Source organism: Silurus aristotelis (assembly GCF_946808225.1).
Source record: "Silurus aristotelis genome assembly, chromosome: 14".
Classification (NCBI taxonomy): Eukaryota; Metazoa; Chordata; class Actinopteri; order Siluriformes; family Siluridae; genus Silurus; species Silurus aristotelis.
In genome coordinates this window covers 26,024,014-26,046,403 of record NC_139587.1, presented here as the reverse complement: position 1 = coordinate 26,046,403, position 22,390 = coordinate 26,024,014, and the positions used below count along the sequence as shown (strand labels likewise).

General features: G+C 38.3%; 2 protein-coding genes across 2 annotated transcripts; one reads left to right on the top strand and one right to left on the bottom strand.

The window, feature by feature from the left end:
* Positions 1 to 585: 585 nt before the first annotated feature.
* atp6v1e1a (ATPase H+ transporting V1 subunit E1a) lies at positions 586 to 9,023 on the bottom strand. The gene is made up of 9 exons (XM_083561156.1): positions 8,843 to 9,023; positions 6,652 to 6,717; positions 6,420 to 6,529; positions 6,255 to 6,321; positions 4,126 to 4,215; positions 3,916 to 3,984; positions 2,557 to 2,651; positions 2,225 to 2,312; positions 586 to 1,009 (listed from the first exon to the last, which is right to left on the bottom strand). The coding sequence occupies exons 1-9, from the start codon at positions 8,873 to 8,875 to the stop codon at positions 947 to 949; spliced, it is 681 nt and encodes a 226-aa protein (XP_083417282.1). The 5' UTR covers positions 8,876 to 9,023; the 3' UTR covers positions 586 to 946.
* Positions 9,024 to 14,632: 5,609 nt separating this feature from the next.
* On the top strand, positions 14,633 to 21,774 carry cpa4 (carboxypeptidase A4). The gene is made up of 11 exons (XM_083561388.1): positions 14,633 to 14,758; positions 14,919 to 15,000; positions 17,222 to 17,356; positions 17,448 to 17,546; positions 18,736 to 18,837; positions 18,934 to 19,035; positions 19,155 to 19,265; positions 20,225 to 20,315; positions 20,397 to 20,596; positions 21,332 to 21,416; positions 21,503 to 21,774. The coding sequence occupies exons 1-11, from the start codon at positions 14,694 to 14,696 to the stop codon at positions 21,688 to 21,690; spliced, it is 1,260 nt and encodes a 419-aa protein (XP_083417514.1). The 5' UTR covers positions 14,633 to 14,693; the 3' UTR covers positions 21,691 to 21,774.
* The last annotated feature ends 616 nt before the right edge of the window (positions 21,775 to 22,390 follow it).

Genomic DNA, 22,390 nt, shown 5'->3' with positions numbered 1-22,390 from the left:
GGGTGTGTAATGGTTCCATCCATCTTTGGATGGATGGATGGATGGATGGATGAATGAATGAATGAATGAATGAATGAATGAATGAATGAATGAATGAAAGAAAGAAAGAAAGAAAGAAAGAAAGAAAGAAAGAAAGAAAGAAAGAAAGAAAGAAAGTAAGCACTAAGTCTCAGGGGCCCAAGAGCAACAGCTTGGTGATTCCAGGGTCCAATCCCAGATCTTCCAATCAGTTACCCAGATCTTTAATCACTGTGCTCCCACTTCTCACAGTCTCATCACCATCACCCAAACCACCATTTTATTTCCACTGATAAATGAGGCCCATTGCGTGTAAAAGCACGTGAATGTTAATAGCACGTGATCGTACACTATAACGTATAACTGATAACAGTATTGTCTCCTTAAGAACATCATCTGTCCATCATTTCAACACGGTCAATCATTTCATTCGCATGTAAAGAAATGTTTGTACTTGTTTTTTTGTTCATGTTCAATGACAATGAAAGGAAATGATTTTTGTAACAAATGAATTATAACCAACTCCAGTACTGAAAAGTTTCCAGATATATAGAAATAAAACATAAAACATTGTTCATGTTTCTTTTATTTATTTTTAACATCCCGACACTGAGGCCGTCACTAAGAAGAGGTACAGTGATCATAATGTGCTGCTTTACAGTCAGAATATCCTATTAATTATTCATGAGATCGTTTCTGTGTATATTAAAGAAAGGCTCATGGGTAGGAACATCCTGCTTACAGCTTTAACTCCATTAAGTAAACATTTCCAGTCGGTCCGGTCATCGGAGGAAGGAAGGAACCCTGGAGCGGTTTCACAGCCAAAGGAAGGAAAAGAAAGAAAAACAGGGAGCTCTCACACACACACACACACACGTTTGTGTAAAAAGCTGAAAGAAAGTCATGTGAAAGTCACACTGCATGTCCGTTAATCCATGAACTTGCGGTTCTGGTTGGCGCCGAATAAAGTCACTCGGATTTCAGGCATCATCTGGAATGAGACAGAAACTATTATCCACCAGATCACCTTCTGTAATCAAATACAGCATCCGTCAAATGTGTGGAAACGTCTAGTCTGATGGTTTTGAGACACACATGCATGTTTTTTTAGAGCAGTTGAATAGGATTTAGGTGCGGTGACTGAGCAGGTTGTTCCATGATAAAGAAAACTGTGTTTCTGCTCTCAATATAACACTTACAGAGCTCAGAGGTACAGTTCCAATGAGCTGTGGTCCGGACCGAATTACATGGTGGGAAAGCAGGGAATGGTTGCCATGTTGGTTCCTTTCACTTAACAAAATATAGGAAAGGAAAGGAAAAGAAAAAGAAAAGAAAAGAAGAAGAAGAGAAGAGAGATAAAGAAGAAGAGGAGAAGAGAAGAGAAGGAAAGAGAATAAGAGTTTTAAGGCAAAAAGAAAATAGAAATAAAGAAGATATATGGAAAAATTAGAAAAAAAGAATAAAGGATAGAATGAAGAAAGGAAAGAAAGAAAGAAAGAAAGAAAGAAAGAAAGAAAGAAAGAAAGAAAGAAAGAAAGAAAGAAAGAAAGAAAGAAAGAAAGAAAGAAAGAAAGAAAGAAAGAAAGAAAGAAAGAAAAACAATATTATGAAGAAAATAAAGAAACAAACAAACAGCCAAAAAAAGATAAGGAAAAAGAGGAAAACAATAATGAAGAAAAAAGAAAGAGGAAGAAAAAAAAGATGAATGGGAAAAAGAGAAAAAAAACTTAGGAAGAAAGGAAAGAAAGTAAGAAGATATATGGAAAAATGAGAAGAAAAGAAAGAAAGAAAGAAAGAAAGAAAGAAAGAAAGAAAGAAAGAAAGAAAGATCCACTGATCTTCCACCTCGATGTTTGACTGTGGGGGTGAAGGCGGGCAGACTACAGCATCTTCTCTCCTGTTCTCTCGCACAAGTTCTTCTGTAGGAACCGGAAATGTCCAATTTTGACTCCACAGAACTTTCCTAGACTCGTTCACTGTCCAATTCTTGTGTTTTCACCTTTTACTTTACTTACAGACTTGAGTTTATTGTGTATGAACAAAAGAAGCATGTGTGCGTCTCAAAAACGTAAAGACTGCATGCTTCCAAACGTCTGACTCTTTTCCATGAGATCAACCAGAAGAAATCAGATCACAGATTTTTTTTTTTTTTTTTTGCTGTATGATAATGAATCCACCTCATCCACTTATTCTAGCACTGGATTACCTGCTGAGCCATAAGATCCAGCCTGCTCTCCAGTGTGTTGGCCACCTTGATCTTGCCGTTAGCGTTGTAGACCTCCACACCTCCGGATCTGTGCACAACACACACACACACACACACACACACACACACACACACACACACACACACACACACACACACACACACACACACACACACACACACACACACACACACACACACACACACACACACACACACACACACACACACACACACACACACACACACACACACACACGTATTTCCCAGGAGGCTTTCGATCAGGAAAAATACAACACAAGTCTGCTTTCTCACAGAGGTGAATCTCTTACATGTCGGGGGAGAGGAAGTTGTCCTTGTCCACGCGGACCTCGATGTTACTCTTCACGGTTTCTTTGTAGATGGGGATGTTTTTCTGGACGGCAGCCTAAAAACGAAAGAACAAGTTTTTAGTTCTTCAGCTGCAACTACACTAGATTACCAAAAGTTTGTGGACACTGTTAGAATAACCTCCACTCTTCTGGAAAGATGTTCCACTAGATTTTGGAGTGTGCTTGTGGAGATGTGTGGTGATCATTCAGTGTTAGTCGAGTTAGATGCTGATGAAGGTGAGGGGAGGAGGCCTGGGGTGCAGTCAGAGTGAACATTAGATCTTGAGTGAGCGATTAATCGTTACATAATCGCTCCCTTCTGAAGATCTAGTGGAACGTTCTCCCAAAAGATTGGAGGTAATTATAACAGCATATTGGAGATAAATCCATAATTTCCATTACAGACTGGTTTAATAAACTTTTTCCTGATTTCAAAGGAAGCTATTTGTTTAGAACAAAAGTAATGGCACCCTTAAAACAGTGTATGAGAGTAGCTGCAGTGGAGGAGCTGCATTACTGGAATTGCACTGGAAATACACTTTATGCCTTGCGGTGGTATTACTGGGTCAATGTTCTTTCATACAATAGGAAAGGAAAGGAAAGGAAAGGAAAGGAAAGGAAAGGAAAGGAAAGGAAAGGAAAGGAAAGGAAGCAAGAAAAAGACAGACATATGGAAAAAGAGAAAAAAAAATAATGAAGAAAATAATGAAGAAAAGAAAAAAAGCAGGCAAAGGAAAAGGCAAAAAGGGGAAAAAATAAAAAGACAAGATATATGGGAAAAAGAGGAAGAAAAAAACAAGAAAAGAAAGAAAGAAAGAAAGAAAGAAAGAAAGAAAGAAAGAAAGAAAGAAAGAAAGAAAGAAAGAAACAAACAAAAAAGATAAGGGAAAAAGAGAAAAGAAATTATGAAGAAAAGAAAAAGATTTAAAAGTGTGCACACATGATGCTTCAGGCCCGAACACACACATATTGTGCGTCATGGCGGATATTGGTGGTTGATATGAGACTTGTCGGATCGTTAAGACAAATTTTAACGTGATTGTTATTTATTTATTTTTATATCTGAGTAAAGGAAGGACATCGTGTATGAGTGCGCTGCGTCGAAGGTCCTCATTTCTTTTATATAAATTTATTACAATTTTTAATAAAAAGGGGCAAACGGGAATCGGCACCAATCTCGGCTTTACAGAGAAATGTGTAACATATGATCCCATTTTCAGAACTGTCTTAAATCTGTACTTCTGTCTGTACAAATGCGTCCCATCTACACTGGGGGGAAAAACAGTTTTACAGTTTGAAAGAATTGGGAACGAAGATCACCTCCACCATGGCCAGATCATCCTTACGACAGCGAATGATCACTTTGGGTTCCAGCAGCTGATAGAAGCCCTGGAAGAAAAGGAGACGTGTGAATGCCGATTTCATTCTTCAGATCATGAATAACAGGAAGCCATTTTTATCATCTCAGTTGCATTAATGGAAAACGCTTTCAGTGTCACGAGGTGTGTAAAGATGAAGAAAAGCGCAAACCTGCATCACGAGTCCTTCTAACAGAGTCGGGTACTGAGCCGGGTCTTTGGCGATGTTAGCTAACCGCTTACGGGCTTCGCTCAGAAGGTCCTAAACACACACACACACGCGCACACACACACACACACACACACACACACACACACACACACACAACAAAAAAGACCAACATTCGATTATTTAAACCCACACATATAAAGCCACAAAAATGCACCTATACACACATATACGTACACACACACACACACACACACACACACACACACACACACACACACACACACACACACACAAATACAAATACAAATAAATAAACACAACTATATAAACAAAAATACCCACACAAATACACACAAACCAAGCATGATCATACAAACATCACCATACAAGCACACACAAACAAACAGACAAAAACACACCCACACACACACACACACACACACACACACACACACACACACACACACACACACACCAACAGAAATAAGTAAACATGCATACAAAAACACACTTTTAGACAAACACTGCCAAACCCCATACAATTAAACACACCAACACAAAAGATAAACATACACAACCACCCACATACAAAAACCAAGCAAACACAAATCACTCAAACACAAACACACGACCAAGAAACACAAACACGCGCCGACACAACAAACATGTACCCACACAACACACACACAACAAACACGCGCCCACACAACAAACACGCGCCCACACAACAAACACAAACACGCACCAACAGAACAAACACACAACAAACGCGCACCAACGGAGCAAACACACAACAAACAGGTGCCCACAGAACAAACACACAACAAACACGTACCCACAAAACAAACACGCACCAACTGAACAAACACACATAACACACGCCCACAGAAAAAACACACAACACAAACGCGCACCAACAGAGCAAACACACAACAAACACGTGCCCACAGAACAAACACACAACACAAACACACCCACAGAACCATCACACAACAAACACACGCCCACAGAACAAACACACGCCCACAGAACAAACACACGCCCACAGAACAAACACACAACAAACACACGCCCACAGAACAAACACAAAAAACACACGCCCACAGAACAAACACAAAAAACACGCGCCCATAGAACAAACACAACAAATACGCACCCACAGAACACAACAAACACACGCCCACAGAACAAACACACGCCCACAGAACAAACACAACAAACACATCCCCACAGAACAAACACAACAAACACACCCCCACAGAACAAACACACCCCCACAGAACAAACACACAACAAACACACGCCCACAGAACAAACACAAAAAACACACGCCCACAGAACAAACACAACAAACACACGCCCACAGAACAAACACAACAAACACACGCCCACAGAACAAACACAACAAACACACCCCCACAGAACAAACACAACAAACACACCCCCACAGAACAAACACACCCCCACAGAACAAACACACAACAAACACACGCCCACAGAACAAACACAAAAAACACACGCCCACAGAACAAACACAACAAACACACGCCCACAGAACAAACACAACAAACACATCCCCACAGAACAAACACAACAAACACACCCCCACAGAACAAACACACCCCCACAGAACAAACACACAACAAACACACGCCCACAGAACAAACACAACAAACACACGCCCACAGAACAAACACAACAAACACATCCCCACAGAACAAACACAACAAACACACCCCCACAGAACAAACACAACAAACACACCCCCACAGAACAAACACAACAAACACACCCCCACAGAACAAACACACCCCCACAGAACAAACACACCCCCACAGAACAAACACACCCCCACAGAACAAACACACAACAAACACACGCCCACAGAACAAACACAACAAACACACGCCCACAGAACAAACACAACAAACACACGCCCACAGAACAAACACAACAAACACATCCCCACAGAACAAACACAACAAACACACCCCCACAGAACAAACACAACAAACACACCCCCACAGAACAAACACACCCCCACAGAACAAACACACCCCCACAGAACAAACACACCCCCACAGAACAAACACACCCCCACAAAACAAACACCCCCCCACAGCCCATACCATGATCATATCATCCCGCGCCTTGAGCACCTTCAGCCTGGCCTGATTCATCAGATTGGACATCTGACTACAGGGATGTAGATACATACAGGTATGAGGAGAGAAGCTGCTGATGAAATGTAGAAGTGTAACATGATCACATGCAGGATGTAGAAACTGACTCACATTTTCTTCTGCTGCTCGATCTGTTTCTCTTTCTTCTCGTAGTACTCCATTATCTTAAGCCTCTGCGTCTGCACAAGTCGGCCCTTTTCGATGTTAAACTCTTCTTCAGCCTGCGGGGGAACACACACACACACACACACACACACACACACACACACACACACACGGTGATAAAGGATCTCCTTTAGCATCTTCAGGTTAAAGCTGATGTTTTTCCTTTCAAATGTTTTACCTTTGCGTCAATTTCCTCCGCCTTCTCGTTGGCCTCTTGCTCGATGAAGGCCATCATGTGTTTGATCTGCAGAAAAATCAGAATCCCGTTACTACAGCGTTCATATACCATGACTATAACCGCACTATTTCTTTCCCAGATCACGTTTTTTCCATCCATATGTGGTTCCTCCTCAAATTGTGACCACACACTTAACGCCCAAATGCTTCTGAATGTTCCATGAAGATTTGCTTTACATGGGTTGCAGTGGAAGATCTCCTGCCATAGAGCTCCACAAACCTACTGAACATGAATGAACACTGACTGCACCCCATCAGTACCTGACTTTACTGACACCCCTGTAAGTGAATGAGCCCAAATCTCCATAGAATCTAGTGGAACATCTTCCCAGAGGAGTGGAACGTATGCGAATGGGGATTAAAAGTGGAATGGGATGTTCAAAAAGAAGCCCCCCAGGAATCTTATGATCAGGTGTCCACAAACGTTTGACCATCTAGAGTAGTTGATGTAGCCGATGTTGAGATCGCAGCTGTCCTGAATTACGGAGAATGGGAAATCTGAGACCTAAGTCAGAACACGATGCCGATGCAACACAACCGTGAGATAGTTCTGCGTTCTCCGATCACTAATCCGACTCCAAACTCACAAATTTCACCTTCATCATCAACATCAGAAAGATGGAACTACTTCATGCTTTATACTTCTCACATCTTCCTTACATCACAGCTAAATTCTTTTTTCGCATATGCCAGCAATGTTAGGAAGCTGGGGTCAGAGTGCAGGGTGAGCCATGATACAGCGCACCTGAATGGTTAAGGGCCTTGCTCAAGGGCCCCCAAGAGTGTCAGCTTTGAACCCCAGACCTTCTAATCAGACACCCAGAACCTTAACCTCTGAGCTTTCATCTTATGTTCTTGTTTAGTTTTTTTGTCATTTTACTACATTGAACATCCTGACTCGGTCTTCTCCTGCGGGACTCTTCAGCGCATTCTGCCTTCAAGACCTTCAAGTCTTTTAAAAATTCCATTAAAGAGAGGTTTTTACTTGTCACATCTTTCTTCGCATATCCCAGTGATGTTAGAAAGCCACGATACAGTGCCCCTGGAGCACAGAGGGTTAAGGGCCTTGCTGAAGGGCCCACACATTTGATCAGTAACCCCGAGCCTTACCCACTGAGGTTCCACTTCCCATTACTTCTATCCCTTGACACTAGAGCTGGGAGCTCACTAGTTAAGGCATTGGACTCTGGATCGGAAAGTCACAAGATCAAACCACTAAACTGCCACTGGTGGGCCCTTGAGCAAGGCCCCTAACCTTAAACTGCTCGGTTGAAAGTTGCTCTGGATGAAAGCGTCTGATAAAAGCCATAAATGTAAAATGTCTTGCTCGAATGCGAAGCCAGAAACGGATACATGAAGGCGTGTATCAAACACGAATCGTACCATGTCTACAACTAGACTGCAAGATACATGGAAGTCCTGCACTTAGACTTCATTTAGTCCTGGAATCCAGGTTTTTGCATGAACATCCCCCTGATCTTTACTGAGCACAGACATAAGCAGTTGAGGGTTATTGGTTTTTTGCTCAAGGTCCCAACAGAGGCAGTTTTGTAATGCTGGGATTTGAACTCACAACCTCCTGATCAGAAATCCATCATCTAAACCACAGAGCTACCACGTTCCCTGAACACGAGTGTGAAGTGATGAGGATTGAGTTCTTTAAAAAGAAAGAAATAAAATGCCAAGCTTGCCTAACCCTAGAGCATTGAGCAATCCTGTCACGTGCAAAAGAAGAACCAAGACTGCTTTCATTCCTGAGGTCCATCATGGACATGAAGGATCAGGTGTTGAGATGTTGTGCATAATTTAGCTTGTGTTTCAGCTTGGTAGAAACATGTCCCCGGTTTGGATGTACAGGTCTTCATGTTTTGTAGATCTTTAATGGTAGTTTGATAGAAATGAGGCTTTTGAGAGCAAGGAAACCTCTGGACCAAGCAGGAACCGCTGGTTCTCCATTCTACACGTTTCTTCAGCTACAGTTTTGAGATCTTTTTATAAGGAGAGCACTGAATTTCTGCAGTTTTTAAGGAGATTGTATACATGTACAGATGTTTGAACAGAAACAATGAACTTTAATGCAGACACTAAAACAATAACAAAACTTTAGAAACTCAGACAGCAGATGTTTTTACCTGTTTTTGGACGTCGGCATCGCTGAGCGCCATGACTGTGTCTGTCCGCTGTGAAAACTAAACTATAAACAACTAAAAGTTTTGACTTTACGCGAAAAACCGATAAGTTTCCGCTCACACCTGGAAACACAGTGCTGGGGAGAAGAGCAATCAGCTGACCGGAAGTGTGCGCTGCTCTGTCACGTGACGCGTTGAATGCCGACCCATTGGTGGGCGTGGCTTCTGTCTACTGGGTGGCTTTACTACAACAGCTACAAAACAAAAGTGACAAATACTCAAACAAACAAACAAACAAACACTCGAATACTCATATAAAAAGTAAACGCACTTAAATATATGAATACATTAATAAAAACAAATAATCACATGCTCGAATAAAAACGAGGAAATAACTTCAATAAATAAAACTTTAAATAAAAAAAAAAATAACTACATACATGCATTAGCAAATAAGACTAAATTAATTCTCAAATTAAAAATAAAGGTAAATAAATCATATTAAATAAACAAATGCATAATACATACGGAATACGTACTTATAAAAAAAAATAAAAAAAATAAATAAATAAAAAAAACCCACAAATAAATAATTAAATAATCACCTGCCCCGATAAAAAGCAAATAAACAAATAATAAATATAAATATAAAAATACTCATACAAATGAATACATAATACATACTAAATACATACATGTCTACAATACATGCTCAAAAAAAAGGGCTAAAAACAAACACATACATATATGCTGAAATAAAAAACAAACCAATAAAGAAATACATGAAAAAACAAACAAATATATCAACATTTGTTCTTGAATGCAAGGACCTATTCTTCTTCTTCTTCTTCTTCTTCTTCTTCTTCTTCTTCTTCTTCTTCTTCTTCTTCTTTCGGCTGCTCCCATTAGGGGGCGCCACAGCGGATCATCTCCATACTCCCCTGTCCTCTACATCTGCCTCTTTTACACCAACTACCTGCATGTCTTCCCTCACCACATCCATAAACCTCCTCCTTGGTCTTCCTCTTTTCCTCCTTCCTGATGTTTCCATCCTCAGCATTCTCCTACTGATATACCCCATGTCCCTCCTCTGCACATGTCCAAACCATCTCAATCTCACCTCCCTCACCTTGTCACCAAAACATCCTACATGCGCTGTCCCTCTAATAAACTCATTTCTAATCTTATCCATCGTCGTCACTCCCAACGAAAACCATAACATCTTCAGCTCTGCTACCTCCTGCTCCACCTCCTGTCTTTTACTCAATGCCACTGTCTCTAAACCAGACAACATCTCAGGTCTCACCACAGTCCTATAAACTTTCCCTTTCACTCTCACAGATACTCTTCTATCACAAATTACTCCTGCTATCACTCTTCTCCACCCACTCCACCCTGCCTGCACTCTTTTCTTCACTTCTCTAACACACTCTCCATTACTTTGCACTGTTGACCCCAGGTACCTGATCTTCTCCACCTTCTCCACCTCTTCTCCCTGCAACCGCATCACTCCACTGCCCTCCCTCTCATTCACACATGTACTCTGTCTTACTCCTACTGACTTTCAATGCAAGGACCTATTATAAAAACAATAAATAAATAAAAAACTTTAGCCCATTCACCCTCATACACAAAAAAATATATATAATAAATAGAACTCATTAGGAATGAATAGAAATGTAATACTTTACTTTTTGTAAAAATAATTGCAATTGTTGTTTCATAAGCATCATTTTTTATTAAACCTGGAAAAGATTTATTTAACCAATAAATATAAACAATAATGTAACAGTAATGAATTTTTAAAAAGCTTTGATTAATTGCTGGTGAGTTCAACAATAATAACAGCACTTGCTTGTGACTAGAAAATGTTTAATCAAGTAAAAAAAAAAACAAAAAAAACATCTCTCGCCACTAGGTGGCAGTAATACACAACACACCTGAGCGCCCCCTGCCGTTGGAGCTTTTTGTGTTGTTGAGCGTCTTCGTACATCAGTGCCTCCATCTCATGTAAAACGCATAGACACCAGTGCAGCAGAACATTATCACAATGGATATTTTTATATATCTATACTGTGGAGGGTGACATCACAAATAAAATAGATGCTGACTGTCAAACCCTCAAATAGGCACAAAGTTTATTTTCTGGTATTTTCGGGACAAGTTAAGGGCTCAAAGAATTATTTATTTTATGCATGGCATGTCTTAAGATGCTACATTACAGTAATTTCTTGTGAATATAATTAAGTAACACACTAAAGTCATGCTTTTTTTAAATTCTTAAATTCAGGGTCTGGGCCTTCTTCCTTTAAATTGTTAATCCCATTCCCCAATTCTCCATTTCCTTATTTTACATATTTCATATTCATATTCCCTGACTTCATATTCATATTCCCTGACTTCATATTCCCTACATTTATATTCATATTCCCTGACTTCATATTCACTGACATCATATTCATTTTCCCTGACTTCATATTCACTGACATCATATTCATATTCCCTGACTTCATATTCCCTCACTTAATATTCTGTGACATCATATTCATATTCCCTCACTTCATATTCTGTGACATCATATTCATATTCCCTCACTTCATATTTATATTCTCCTGACTTCATATTCATATTCCCTAACTTTATATTCATATTCCCTGACTTCATATTCACTGACATCATATTCATATTCCCTGACTTCATATTCATATTCCCTGACTTCATATTCATATTCCCTGACTTCATATTTCCTAAATTTATATTCATATTCCCTGACTTCATATTCATATTCCCTGACTTCATATTCCCTGACTTCATATTCATATTCCCTAAATTTATATTCATATTCCCTGACTTCATATTCATATTCCCTGACTTCATATTCCCTGACTTCATATTCATATTCCCTGACTTCATATTCCCTGACTTCATATTCATATTCCCTAACTTTATATTCATATTCCCTGACTTCATATTCCCTAAATTTATATTCATATTCCCTGACTTCATATTCACTGACATCATATTCATATTCCCTCACTTCATATTCCCTCACTTCATATTCATATTCCCTGACTTCATATTCATATTCCCTGACTTCATATTCATATTCCCTGACTTCATATTCCCTAAATTTATATTCATATTCCCTGACTTCATATTCATATTCCCTGCCTTCTTATTCCCTCACTTCATATTCTGTGACATCATATTCATATTCCCTCACTTCATATTCTGTGACATCATATTCATATTCCCTCACTTCATATTCATATTCCCTGACTTCATATTCATATTCCCTGACTTCATATTCCCTAAATTTATATTCATATTCCCTGACCTTATATTCATATTCCCTGCCTTCTTATTCCCTAAATTTATATTCATATTCCCTGACTTCATATTCATATTCCCTGACTTCATATTCATATTCCCTGACTTCATATTCCCTAAATTTATATTCATATTCATATTCCCTGCCTTCTTATTCCCTAAATTTATATTCATATTCCCTGATTTCATATTCCCTGACTTCATATTCATATTCCCTAAATTTATATTCATATTCCCTCACTTCATATTCATATTCCCTGACTTCATATTCCCTGACTTCATATTCATATTCCCTGACTTCATATTCATATTCCCTGACTTCATATTCCCTAAATTTATATTCATATTCCCTGACTTCATATTCATATTCCCTGACTTCATATTCCCTGACTTCATATTAATATTCCCTAATTTTATATTCATATTCCCTGACTTCATATTCACTGACATCATATTCATATTCCCTGACTTCATATTCATATTCCCTGACTTCATATTCCCTACATTTATATTCATATTCCCTGACATCATATTCCCTGACTTCATATTCATATCCCTGACATCATATTCCCTGACTTCATATTCATATTCCTGACTTTATATTCATATTATCTGCCTTCATATTGATATGTTCCTGACTTCATATTTATATTCCCTGACATCATATTCATATTATATTCATATATTCCCCCTTTGGCGAATCGTCAGGAACAGCAAGGTTTTCTCTGCTTAATCAGAATCACTGACTTACATTTTATTATATTTTTATTCATGAATATGTATATAATTATTCCCAATAGTTTATTCTCTGGGTCTCTTGAGTTTCTATCCAATCAGAGATAGGCTTCAAATAAATTGGTTTAAGGCCAACACTGTGAACACTGCAGGTGTTCTATTAATTCAAATCCATGTTGCTTGAAGCTGTAACCAATTTACCCAATCAGATTTCAACTTGCTTAGTCCAAGGTCCCTAGAAGGTATCTGCTCTGTCATTCCACAATGACTGAAGATAAGAAGAACACGATTTGGTCACAGATACACTTACAAGGACATTTACAAGCTGGAATGTTTTCTTTCCTATAGAATTTGTGCAAAAACACACAATTTGCCTTCATTTCAAATCCCCAGGGAAACCTTAATGCACAAAAACATGAGGTCGATTTATAGATAGATAGATAGATAGATAGATAGATAGATAGATAGATAGATAGATAGATAGATAGATAGATAGATAGATAGATAGATAGATAGATAGATAGATAGATAGATAGATAGATAGATAGAACTTTATTGTCATTGCATTGTACAGGTACACAGCAACGAAATGCAGTTTGGCATCTACCAGAAGTGCAAATCGAGCAAATAGTGCAGTTAAATATGTTGCATATTTACAGCATGTGATATATATGTAAGCATATGTACAGTGAATAATTATAAAGGCTATAGCAGTGCAGAGAGAGCAACCAGGTATCTTCAACCCTCATTCTGAACACTGGCATCCCACAGGGCTGTGTTCTAAGCCCACTACTCCTCTGTATAACTCCAACATCTTCATCAGGTATGCAAATGCTCCTGCTAGAGATGATGTATGTGGGCAGTGCAGTTGTGGCTACAGTGAAAGGAGACGTGTTGAATTGGGTTCATTGGTTTTCTTGCTTTAGTAACGCTATTCATTCTCCTTGTATGAGATTCCTGTCTGTGATGCAGCGCTTTACATACTGCATATCTGATGATGGTTTCTATAGCCATGGTGTCATAATGATGGTATTAAGAGGTGGAATGACTTGGTGGTAGGACTAGGGGACTTAAGGCAGGGGGTGAAATGCATGTATTCATATTCCCTTACTTCGTATTTATATTCCTTGACCTACACTGTATGTATGTTACCTTTTGGCTCTATTCTGTCATAGCAGTCTGTTCTTGCACTCTTGTCACTCTGTACACTGTCCTTGCTATTACATAACAATAATGACATCCAATAATCCATGTTTCTTTCTCTTCCTGTCACCTCCTCTCCTCCCTACCTGTTGAGTTTTACATGTTTCTGAGGTACCACTGTCTCTTTCCTGTCTCTTTCTCCTTTGTATCCCTGCTTACTGGATTCACCGTGATTCAACTGGAAACCACTCAGGATGGTTCCACATGAAGATAAATGAGGTTCCTGTAGATTCTAAACTCTCCTCTCCTGTAGACTCTCCTAAATTCCAAATTCATCCTCATGCTCATTGGAGCATTTCATGGATTTGGAATGTAATTAATAGCAACAGTCTGCTCCAATGGTTTAGGACAACAATTGGCATGAACAGTTTTGCATTCAAGTCCCCATCATGTCTTAGTTAATGATTTCAGGTTTCTTGAATCATGTTCAAATCTAAAAATGACCACTGTGTTGTGTAACTCTGCAAAGGAACAGAACTGATACTGCTGTGTAAGATATCGCTGAGAACCGAACACATGGCAGGTCTAAGAGTATAAGAGTTCTCATTAAAGAGCTGTGAGAGGATTTCTAAGGGTAAAAGCGATCATGAGGGTCTGCTTGGTACTTTTTAGTGTTTTGGTGGCAGCGTATTGCCATAAGGTCTTTACTGAGTGAGTTCAGATCTAATATATGTTAAAAAAAACAATGTTTAGTTTAGAATTGATTATAAACAAATACTTCTCTACATTCATAATCATTTTGTTTTATACAGAACGATTTACTGAAAGAAAAAAAAGATTCAACATCACATTCTGTTTTCTTCCCCAACAGTGACCAGGTTCTTCGAGTTAATGCAAAATCTGAGGAACAAATCCAGCTCTTGAAGGAATTGGAAAACAATGAAGTGTTAAAGGTACAGCAACATTAATCCTGTGTAATATGTGAAGCGTTAAATATTATGAGCTTTAGGTAAAGATTTATTGCCAGAATGCTGGTAAAATAGATACTAGAGAGAAAAAACATCTACAAGGTCACACTATATTTTATATATACAGTATATGGACAAAGGTTTGTGGACCAAAAGACATTCCACATTTAGTCCCTATTTGCTGTTAGAATAAACTAAACTCCTCTGGAAAGATGTTCCACTAGATTTTGTGGAAATTTGTGCAGACACAAAAGTTGTTAGTAAAGTCAGGTAGTGATGCAGGTGAGTTGAGGAGGCCTGGGGTGCAGTCAGTGTTTTCATTCATCACATTCATCATATATATACCACATATCTAGAAAGCTTCATACGGATTTGCTTCAACCGGAAAAACAACTAACACAATCATACTCCTGAGTATGAACCATTTTGTCCATTTATGGCACGTTTAAAAGTACGTCATGTTGTCAAATGTAAAAGTATTTACTATTTCCACACTTCCATGAAAAACAGTACGAATTAATGTAACAAAAGTTGATGAAAAAAAGTAAAAAAAAAAAAAAGTGATGACCCGAGAGTGTTTGTGTCAATGCGAAGCCAGAACTGAGGACTTTTCTGTGTGATTTCTAATAGTGTGTGAAAGAGCAAGCTGTGGTGTTGGGCACCGGATCAAAACGTGTTGAGTGTTTTAGTGTTAATGTTATAATGAAGCTTTTCCTTATGTTTGTTTCTCTCATATCATTCTCTCATATTACTAGACTTTATTCTTGAAATATTACATTTTGTGGAATTTCCTACAGTATAAAAAAAACAACATTTAAATACAAACCATTTTTTTTAGTCTTTAATGTTTTTTTCAGACACATGCTTTTACTTCTATGCAACAAACATGGTGTAATGCACAAATATCACATTAGACAGTCAAGTCAAGTCAAGTCAAGTCAAGTCAAGTCAAGTCAAGTCAAGTTTATTTCTATTGCGCTTTTCACAACGGACATTGTCTCAAAGCAGCTTTACAGAAATCAACAGTTTAGGTGAATGATGTGTATTTATCCTTGATGAGCAGCCATGACAACTTAGGCAAGGAAAAACTCCCCTAGATGTTATGAGGAAGAAACTTTGAGAGGATCCAGACTCAAAAGGGAAACCTATCCTCATTTGGGTGATAAGTAAATAACAGTAAATAACTGGAAGAAAATTCTGTAGACAGATAAATCCAAATCCAGACATTTTTTTCTCTAACAGAAGAACTTCTGTAAGACAGAGGACATGAAAAAAGATGCGATCACACTGTCTCACACCCCACAGTCAAACATGGAGGTTAAAGAATAAACGTTTGAGGTTGTTTTGGAGCTAGAGACTTATTCCATTTAAAAGAAACCCTGAACCAACATGGCAACCATTTCATACTTCAACACCATGCAATTGCATCTGGACTGCAACACAGCAAAGTATCTCAATTGAATATTTAAAGAACTGTACAGATGGCAAGAGTATGAAAGTTCATGCTAAGTGAGGATTTCTAAATGAAAAAGTGGAACATCTGGACATTTATTTATTTGTTTGGTCAAAGTCAATCTTCATATGTTACATTAGGTTGTTTGTTACATAGAAACAAAAAGAACATGCATGTGTTTTTCAAAACCCATAGAAGACCAGGTGTTTTTTTCTGACAGGCTCTGTCACATATATGAACCATGTGTTATGTGTTTGTAACTAAGGGTTTGGCGTTGCAATGGCGTGACAAGCGTGGAGAACATATAAGGATCCAAACGCAGGCTTTATTTAAGAAAGTGGTCCAAACAGGCAGAGTCATTAACAGAATAAAGATACTGTATATCCAAGGGAAGAGAAAAGAGTAATCCAGAAAACAGGCAAAAGACAAACAATACTAAATGAGAGGTCCGAGGTCAACACACATAAAAGCAATTGTACAATGAACATGAAAACTTGGCAGACGTATACCAAACACGGAAACATTAACTCATGAAAATGAAAGAAACATCCAGAAATCTCATGAATGACAAGAAAAATCCATACACTATGCGTGAAAATGTATGAACCAAGACGTGAAATCTAAACACCTTTATGTACCATGTGACTATTCACTGTTTGTGTGTTTCTGTAAGGTTCTGTAAAATTCTCACAACATACAAATTGATTTGATATTTAAAAAAAAATCTATTCTGTCAAATGAACTATGATGTAGCTGGACTTCTGGACTCATCCTGTCTCCAGCGACCTTCCCGTTGACATCCATGTGCCGTATCCCAGCCTGTATGCCGTCCAGAAATTCCTTCAGGACAACGAGATCCCGTTCCATGTTATGATCAATGATTTGCAGGTAAAAGGAATGTAATACTTGTAATGGATTCATGTTAGTCAGTGCAGTGAAGGTGATTCATTGCCAATGTCCTGATGCTGTTGTGGAACAGGAACTGCTGGATAACGAGCAGAAAGATTTGCAACGCAATGCCGCGAAGGGTGGTGACGTAAAGAACTTCAACTACGCAACGTACCACCAGCTGGACACAGTAAGTCCACGTGTCTTCCTTTTACAAACACACACGTATACACAGTTACGCCACTGAATTCTTCATTCTAATTGGTTAATCAGTGCTAATTAATTTTGTGCTAAGCAAATCTCATGTTTATTTTAATGCACTTAATATTTATCATATAAAAACATGTATAACTGGTAAAATTCACATTATTGACAGCAGCCTCCAGTGCCAGTGGAATAAACTTGTTCCTTTTAGGTTTTAAAGTCTTTTAAGTAATTTAAGCATTTTTTAGTAATTTTCAAATCTCTGAAACTAAGAATAAATAAACAGTGTGTGAATTACTGTATATACAGATTGCACATAAGGGTGATACCTTAATTGGAGAGGGTTCTGAGAACTTTATATTGCACATAGTACACCGATCAGGCGTAACATTATGACCACCTCCCTAATATTGTGTTGGTCCCCCTTTTGCTGCTAAAACAGTCCTGATCCATCAAGCATTAAGAGCATTACCTTCTTCTGCAATATTAGTTGAAGAGGGCCACATCTATCAGAGCCTTGACTGCACATGACCCTGTGGATGGTTCACCACTGTTCCTTCCTTGAACCACTTTTGATAGATACTGTCCACTGCAGACTGGGAAAATCCCACACGAGCTGCCCATTTGTCCTGCTTTTATCACATCAGCTTTGAGGACAAAGTTTACTTGCTGTCTAATATATAACACCCACTAACAAAAGATGAAGAAATAATCAGTGTTATTCACTTCATAATGTTATTATGTCATAATGTTATTCCTGGTAAGTGTATAAAACCAATAGAAATATAATTGCAATATGTATAAAATTATAAAGTGCACTGTAGGAGCAAAGGGTACGCTTAGTGTGCAATGGTTTTAGTCCGTAACAGCTGGACTGGTTAATTACTGGGAAAATGAAGGGCTGATGGCAACTACACAAACTAAAACACATTGGAATGATTCTTGATTATTTTCCAATAACAGAATTCCCTCAAATGTTTTTATCTCTTACGAATCCGAACATGGGAAGCCAAGTCAAGTAACCTTTATTGCCATTTCAGTTATAAATGGTTGTTTTTTGACACGGTGAAATAAAATCTCCACCACTGAGGTGCTACATAAAACAACACAAAATTACACAAAAACTGATAAAAAAAGGAAGTAATGAATGAATAATCCTATTTTTATGCACACAGATCTACACTTGGATGGACAGCCTGGTAGCCAATCATCCCAATTTGATTTCCAAAGTGCAAATTGGAAGTACTTATGAGAATCGTCCCATGTATGTGCTGAAGGTGAGGGCGGAAACAAATAGCCAGGCATGAATGTACATTATGCTTTAGGATTTGGGAAATGTGTTCCTCAATAACTGATTTGGGATGTGCCTTTAGTTTAGTACTGGTGGAAGCCACCGGCCTGCAATCTGGATTGATGCTGGCATACACTCTAGAGAGTGGATCTCAACCGCCTCTGCTGTGTGGATGGCTAACAAGGTGAATGACTCCGTGAGAAAGTTCAAAGAATACTGTTAATTTCTGACTTGATACTTCTCATTTGAAGACTTTTTTTTTTTAAGGTAAATGTTTTGTGTATTTTTCTCTCTGTTTACTAGGTGGCTACAGATTTTGGTGTCGATCCCTCAGTGACCTCTCTTTTGGGACAAATGGATGTCTATCTGATGATCGTGACCAACCCTGATGGCTATGCCTACACCCATACTAATGTACATCTATGAGTTTTAAAACCACAGCTGAAATTGCATAATGTTGTTAGTGATGGGTTGTTCATGAACGATTCGTTCATTCTGACTGACTCAGAACATGACTCAGAAGAACGAATCATCTCAAAAAGCGATTTTTAAATTATCTACTTGAAGCGTGTGAGCAAAGCATCGCAAAATCTCTGTAGGTTATGTACAGGAAACAGAATTAAGTACTTTTTCGCTCGACTTTTTGAGTCCGAGTCGTTCGTTCTTTTCTCTCGTGACTCCTATATACACTATGCAGTGCATTACACAGGAAACATAATTGAGTAGATCATCTCAAGAGTCCTCTGGTCTTAGTCGTTCATTCTTTTATCATGTGACTCCCAAATATACTAAACAATAGATCAGTTGTTTTGGTCTGAATCTTAAAATTATTGTTACAATAATTATGGAAGTCATGTGACAAAAGAACTAACACAGAACAGAAGATATGAGAGGTGAGCTGCTCATTCGGTTTATCATAATTCGTCCTTAGCTGCATTGTCATATTTTTATTATTGAAAATTTTTGGCGTATAATTTGTGTATGTTGATGTTCTGGGAATCTGCTAATTATAAATTTTACATTTATTTCTGATCAAAGGATCAAAATGAACTAAATGACTCAAAACAAATTTTCAAAGAACCGAGTCACTAAAATGATCGGATCTTCCCATCACTACATTTAGCGGACAAATCTAATCCCAAATGTTTACATTGTATTAGATAAATATTGAATAAAGAGCTGATGATGTTGTTCATATAAGGGGTTCTCAGGCTTTTTTTCCTTTGAATCCAATGGCTGGTCCAAAATTTATTAATTGAACCAAGGACCACCATTTTTAATACAACAACAATTTTCTACTCATCCTGATATAGATTTGATTGATCAAGAAAACATGCAGCTGGCTTTATGAAATTTTTTAAAATTGATTTTAGAACCGCATGTGGCGCAAGACCCGTTCCGTCAATCCAGGTTCTACGTGCCGAGGCGTCGACCCCAACAGAAACTGGGATGCTGGATTCGGAGGTAAGAAGATAATCTTAATCACTTACAAAACATATTCACCCATATGCGACTACAATCTATGTCTCTGGATGCTCCCAACAGGCCCTGGTGCCAGTAAGAACCCGTGCTCTGATTCCTACCATGGACCTTCCGCACACTCTGCGATCGAAGTGAAGAATATCGTGAACCTCATCGAGAACCACGGCAACTTTAAGTCCTTCATCTCCATCCATGCCTATTCACAGCTTCTCATGTACCCATATGGATACACCTGCAACAACATCCCTGACCAGGCTGAACTCGTAAGATGCTGTTGATTGTTGGTTGAATTCTTATTTTCGATTGTTCAGACCAGCTCTATCACCAATTTCGACTGGTGTGCTTATTATAACATGTATGTAGAGTCATGGTATTTACATTTACATGTTTTCTGTGAGAAGATATTTCTATCCAGTATCAGCATTTTGGCACAATAATTAGGTTTTCTGCCACCATAAAGTTTTCAAAACAGAGAGTCTTTTTGCTTTTTTTTTTGCAAGTGTAAGGATTTGAGCGAGTTTAAAAAGGACCAAATTGTTGTGTCTAGACGAGTGGGTCAGAGCATCTCCAAAACTGCAGCTCTTGTGGGCTATTCCCGGTCTGCAGTGGTCTGTGTGGTCCGATCCAACAGACAAGCTCCTGTAGCTCACATTGCTGACAAAGTTCATGCTTTTAATGCTCAAAGGGTCAGGGCTGTTTTAGCAGCAAAAAACCAACACAAAATTAGGCAGGTGGCCATAATGTTATCCCTGATCTTTGCCCATAAAGGTATGCCTCATCAGTGTAAAGCAGTAATTGGTAATTAACCCTTTGTGACATTTTGTTCTTAATTTTTTTTAAATGGCAACCGTGACTTCATCACACCACCTTGTTGTTGATTGATTCTTTTTCTAGTCAGAACAATAAAGTTTGAATTGTGTATTATTGCTGTCCGAGCACTAACTGGTAAATACGATGATTATAACCTCCTGATCTGTTTCATTGTGATGTTTTATTAGCATTCAGTGGGTCAAGGTGCAGTGCAGGCCCTCAGCTCTTTGTATGGAACAACCTACAAAGTTGGAAGCATTTGCAAAATCATTTGTAAGTCAATAAACAACTTTCATCCATTCTGCAATTTCAATCTCTGCTAGTTTCTCTCATAGTTCATATATTGTTTTTCATTTCAGATCAAGCCAGTGGTGGAAGCATCGACTGGAGTTACAACAAGGGTGTCAAATACTCCTTTGCCTTTGAGCTCCGAGACACTGGTCGCTATGGCTTCCTCCTCCCGGCCAATCAGATCATTCCAACTGCAACAGAGACCTGGCTGGGTCTTAAGTACATCTTGGAATATGTTCGTGACCATCCTTATTAGAACAATCGTTCATGTGAAAATAAAGTTTATTTGTTCTAAAAGCAAAGTAGGATGTGATTTAAATAAATACAGGCTTGAAAGAAATATTTTGAAGCATATTTTGTAATGCTACTGTATTTAACCCTTTTTCATCATTTTGTTTAAAACAATTGTTAATATATAACCTAATATTAGTAAAAATAAACAAAATAAATATTGATTTACTGAGATCCAATTGAAATTTTTTAGCATGTAATGTAAATTGTGAAAAATGCTGTAATGTGAGAGCGCTTTTTAATGTATTAATAATACTTTTTTTTTGGTATTAATTAAAAATGTGGAAAATAAACGAAGAGGAATCCAAATCAAATAAATTTTTGTGTGAGCACCCTTTGGTTTTCAGGTCTTACTTTTGCACACTTTGTACACTTGCACAAAGTCAGGGATTTTGTAGGATCAGAGACATGATGAAACCATTGTGTATTGCACTGCATAGCATAAATAGCGACCTGCTTGGTAGAATGGGTTCATAATGGGTAGGATCAGAGACATGAGACATTATGGACTCATTCTACCATGCAGGTTCGTTCTTTAAGCACATGACTCCTATATACGCTATGCAGTGCAATATACAAGAATCTGAATTGAGAAAATCATCTTGAGTCCTTTGGTCCTAGTCGTTCGTTCTTTTACCACTTGGCTCCCATATACGCTATGCATA

Excerpts from the sequence above, each read along its gene's own strand:
- atp6v1e1a (XM_083561156.1), bottom strand. The coding sequence starts at position 8,875 with ATGGCGCTCAGCGATGCCGACGTCCAAAAACAG. Across the intron at positions 4,216-6,254 it reads CGCGGGATGATATGATCATG|GACCTTCTGAGCGAAGCCCG; the intron begins GTATGGGCTGTG and ends GTGTGTGTTTAG. Across the intron at positions 3,985-4,125 it reads TAGAAGGACTCGTGATGCAG|GGCTTCTATCAGCTGCTGGA; the intron begins GTTTGCGCTTTT and ends CTTTTCTTCCAG.
- cpa4 (XM_083561388.1), top strand. The coding sequence starts at position 14,694 with ATGAGGGTCTGCTTGGTACTTTTTAGTGTTTTGGTGGCAGCGTATTGC. Across the intron at positions 14,759-14,918 it reads TGCCATAAGGTCTTTACTGA|TGACCAGGTTCTTCGAGTTA; the intron begins GTGAGTTCAGAT and ends CTTCCCCAACAG. Across the intron at positions 15,001-17,221 it reads AAAACAATGAAGTGTTAAAG|CTGGACTTCTGGACTCATCC; the intron begins GTACAGCAACAT and ends ACTATGATGTAG.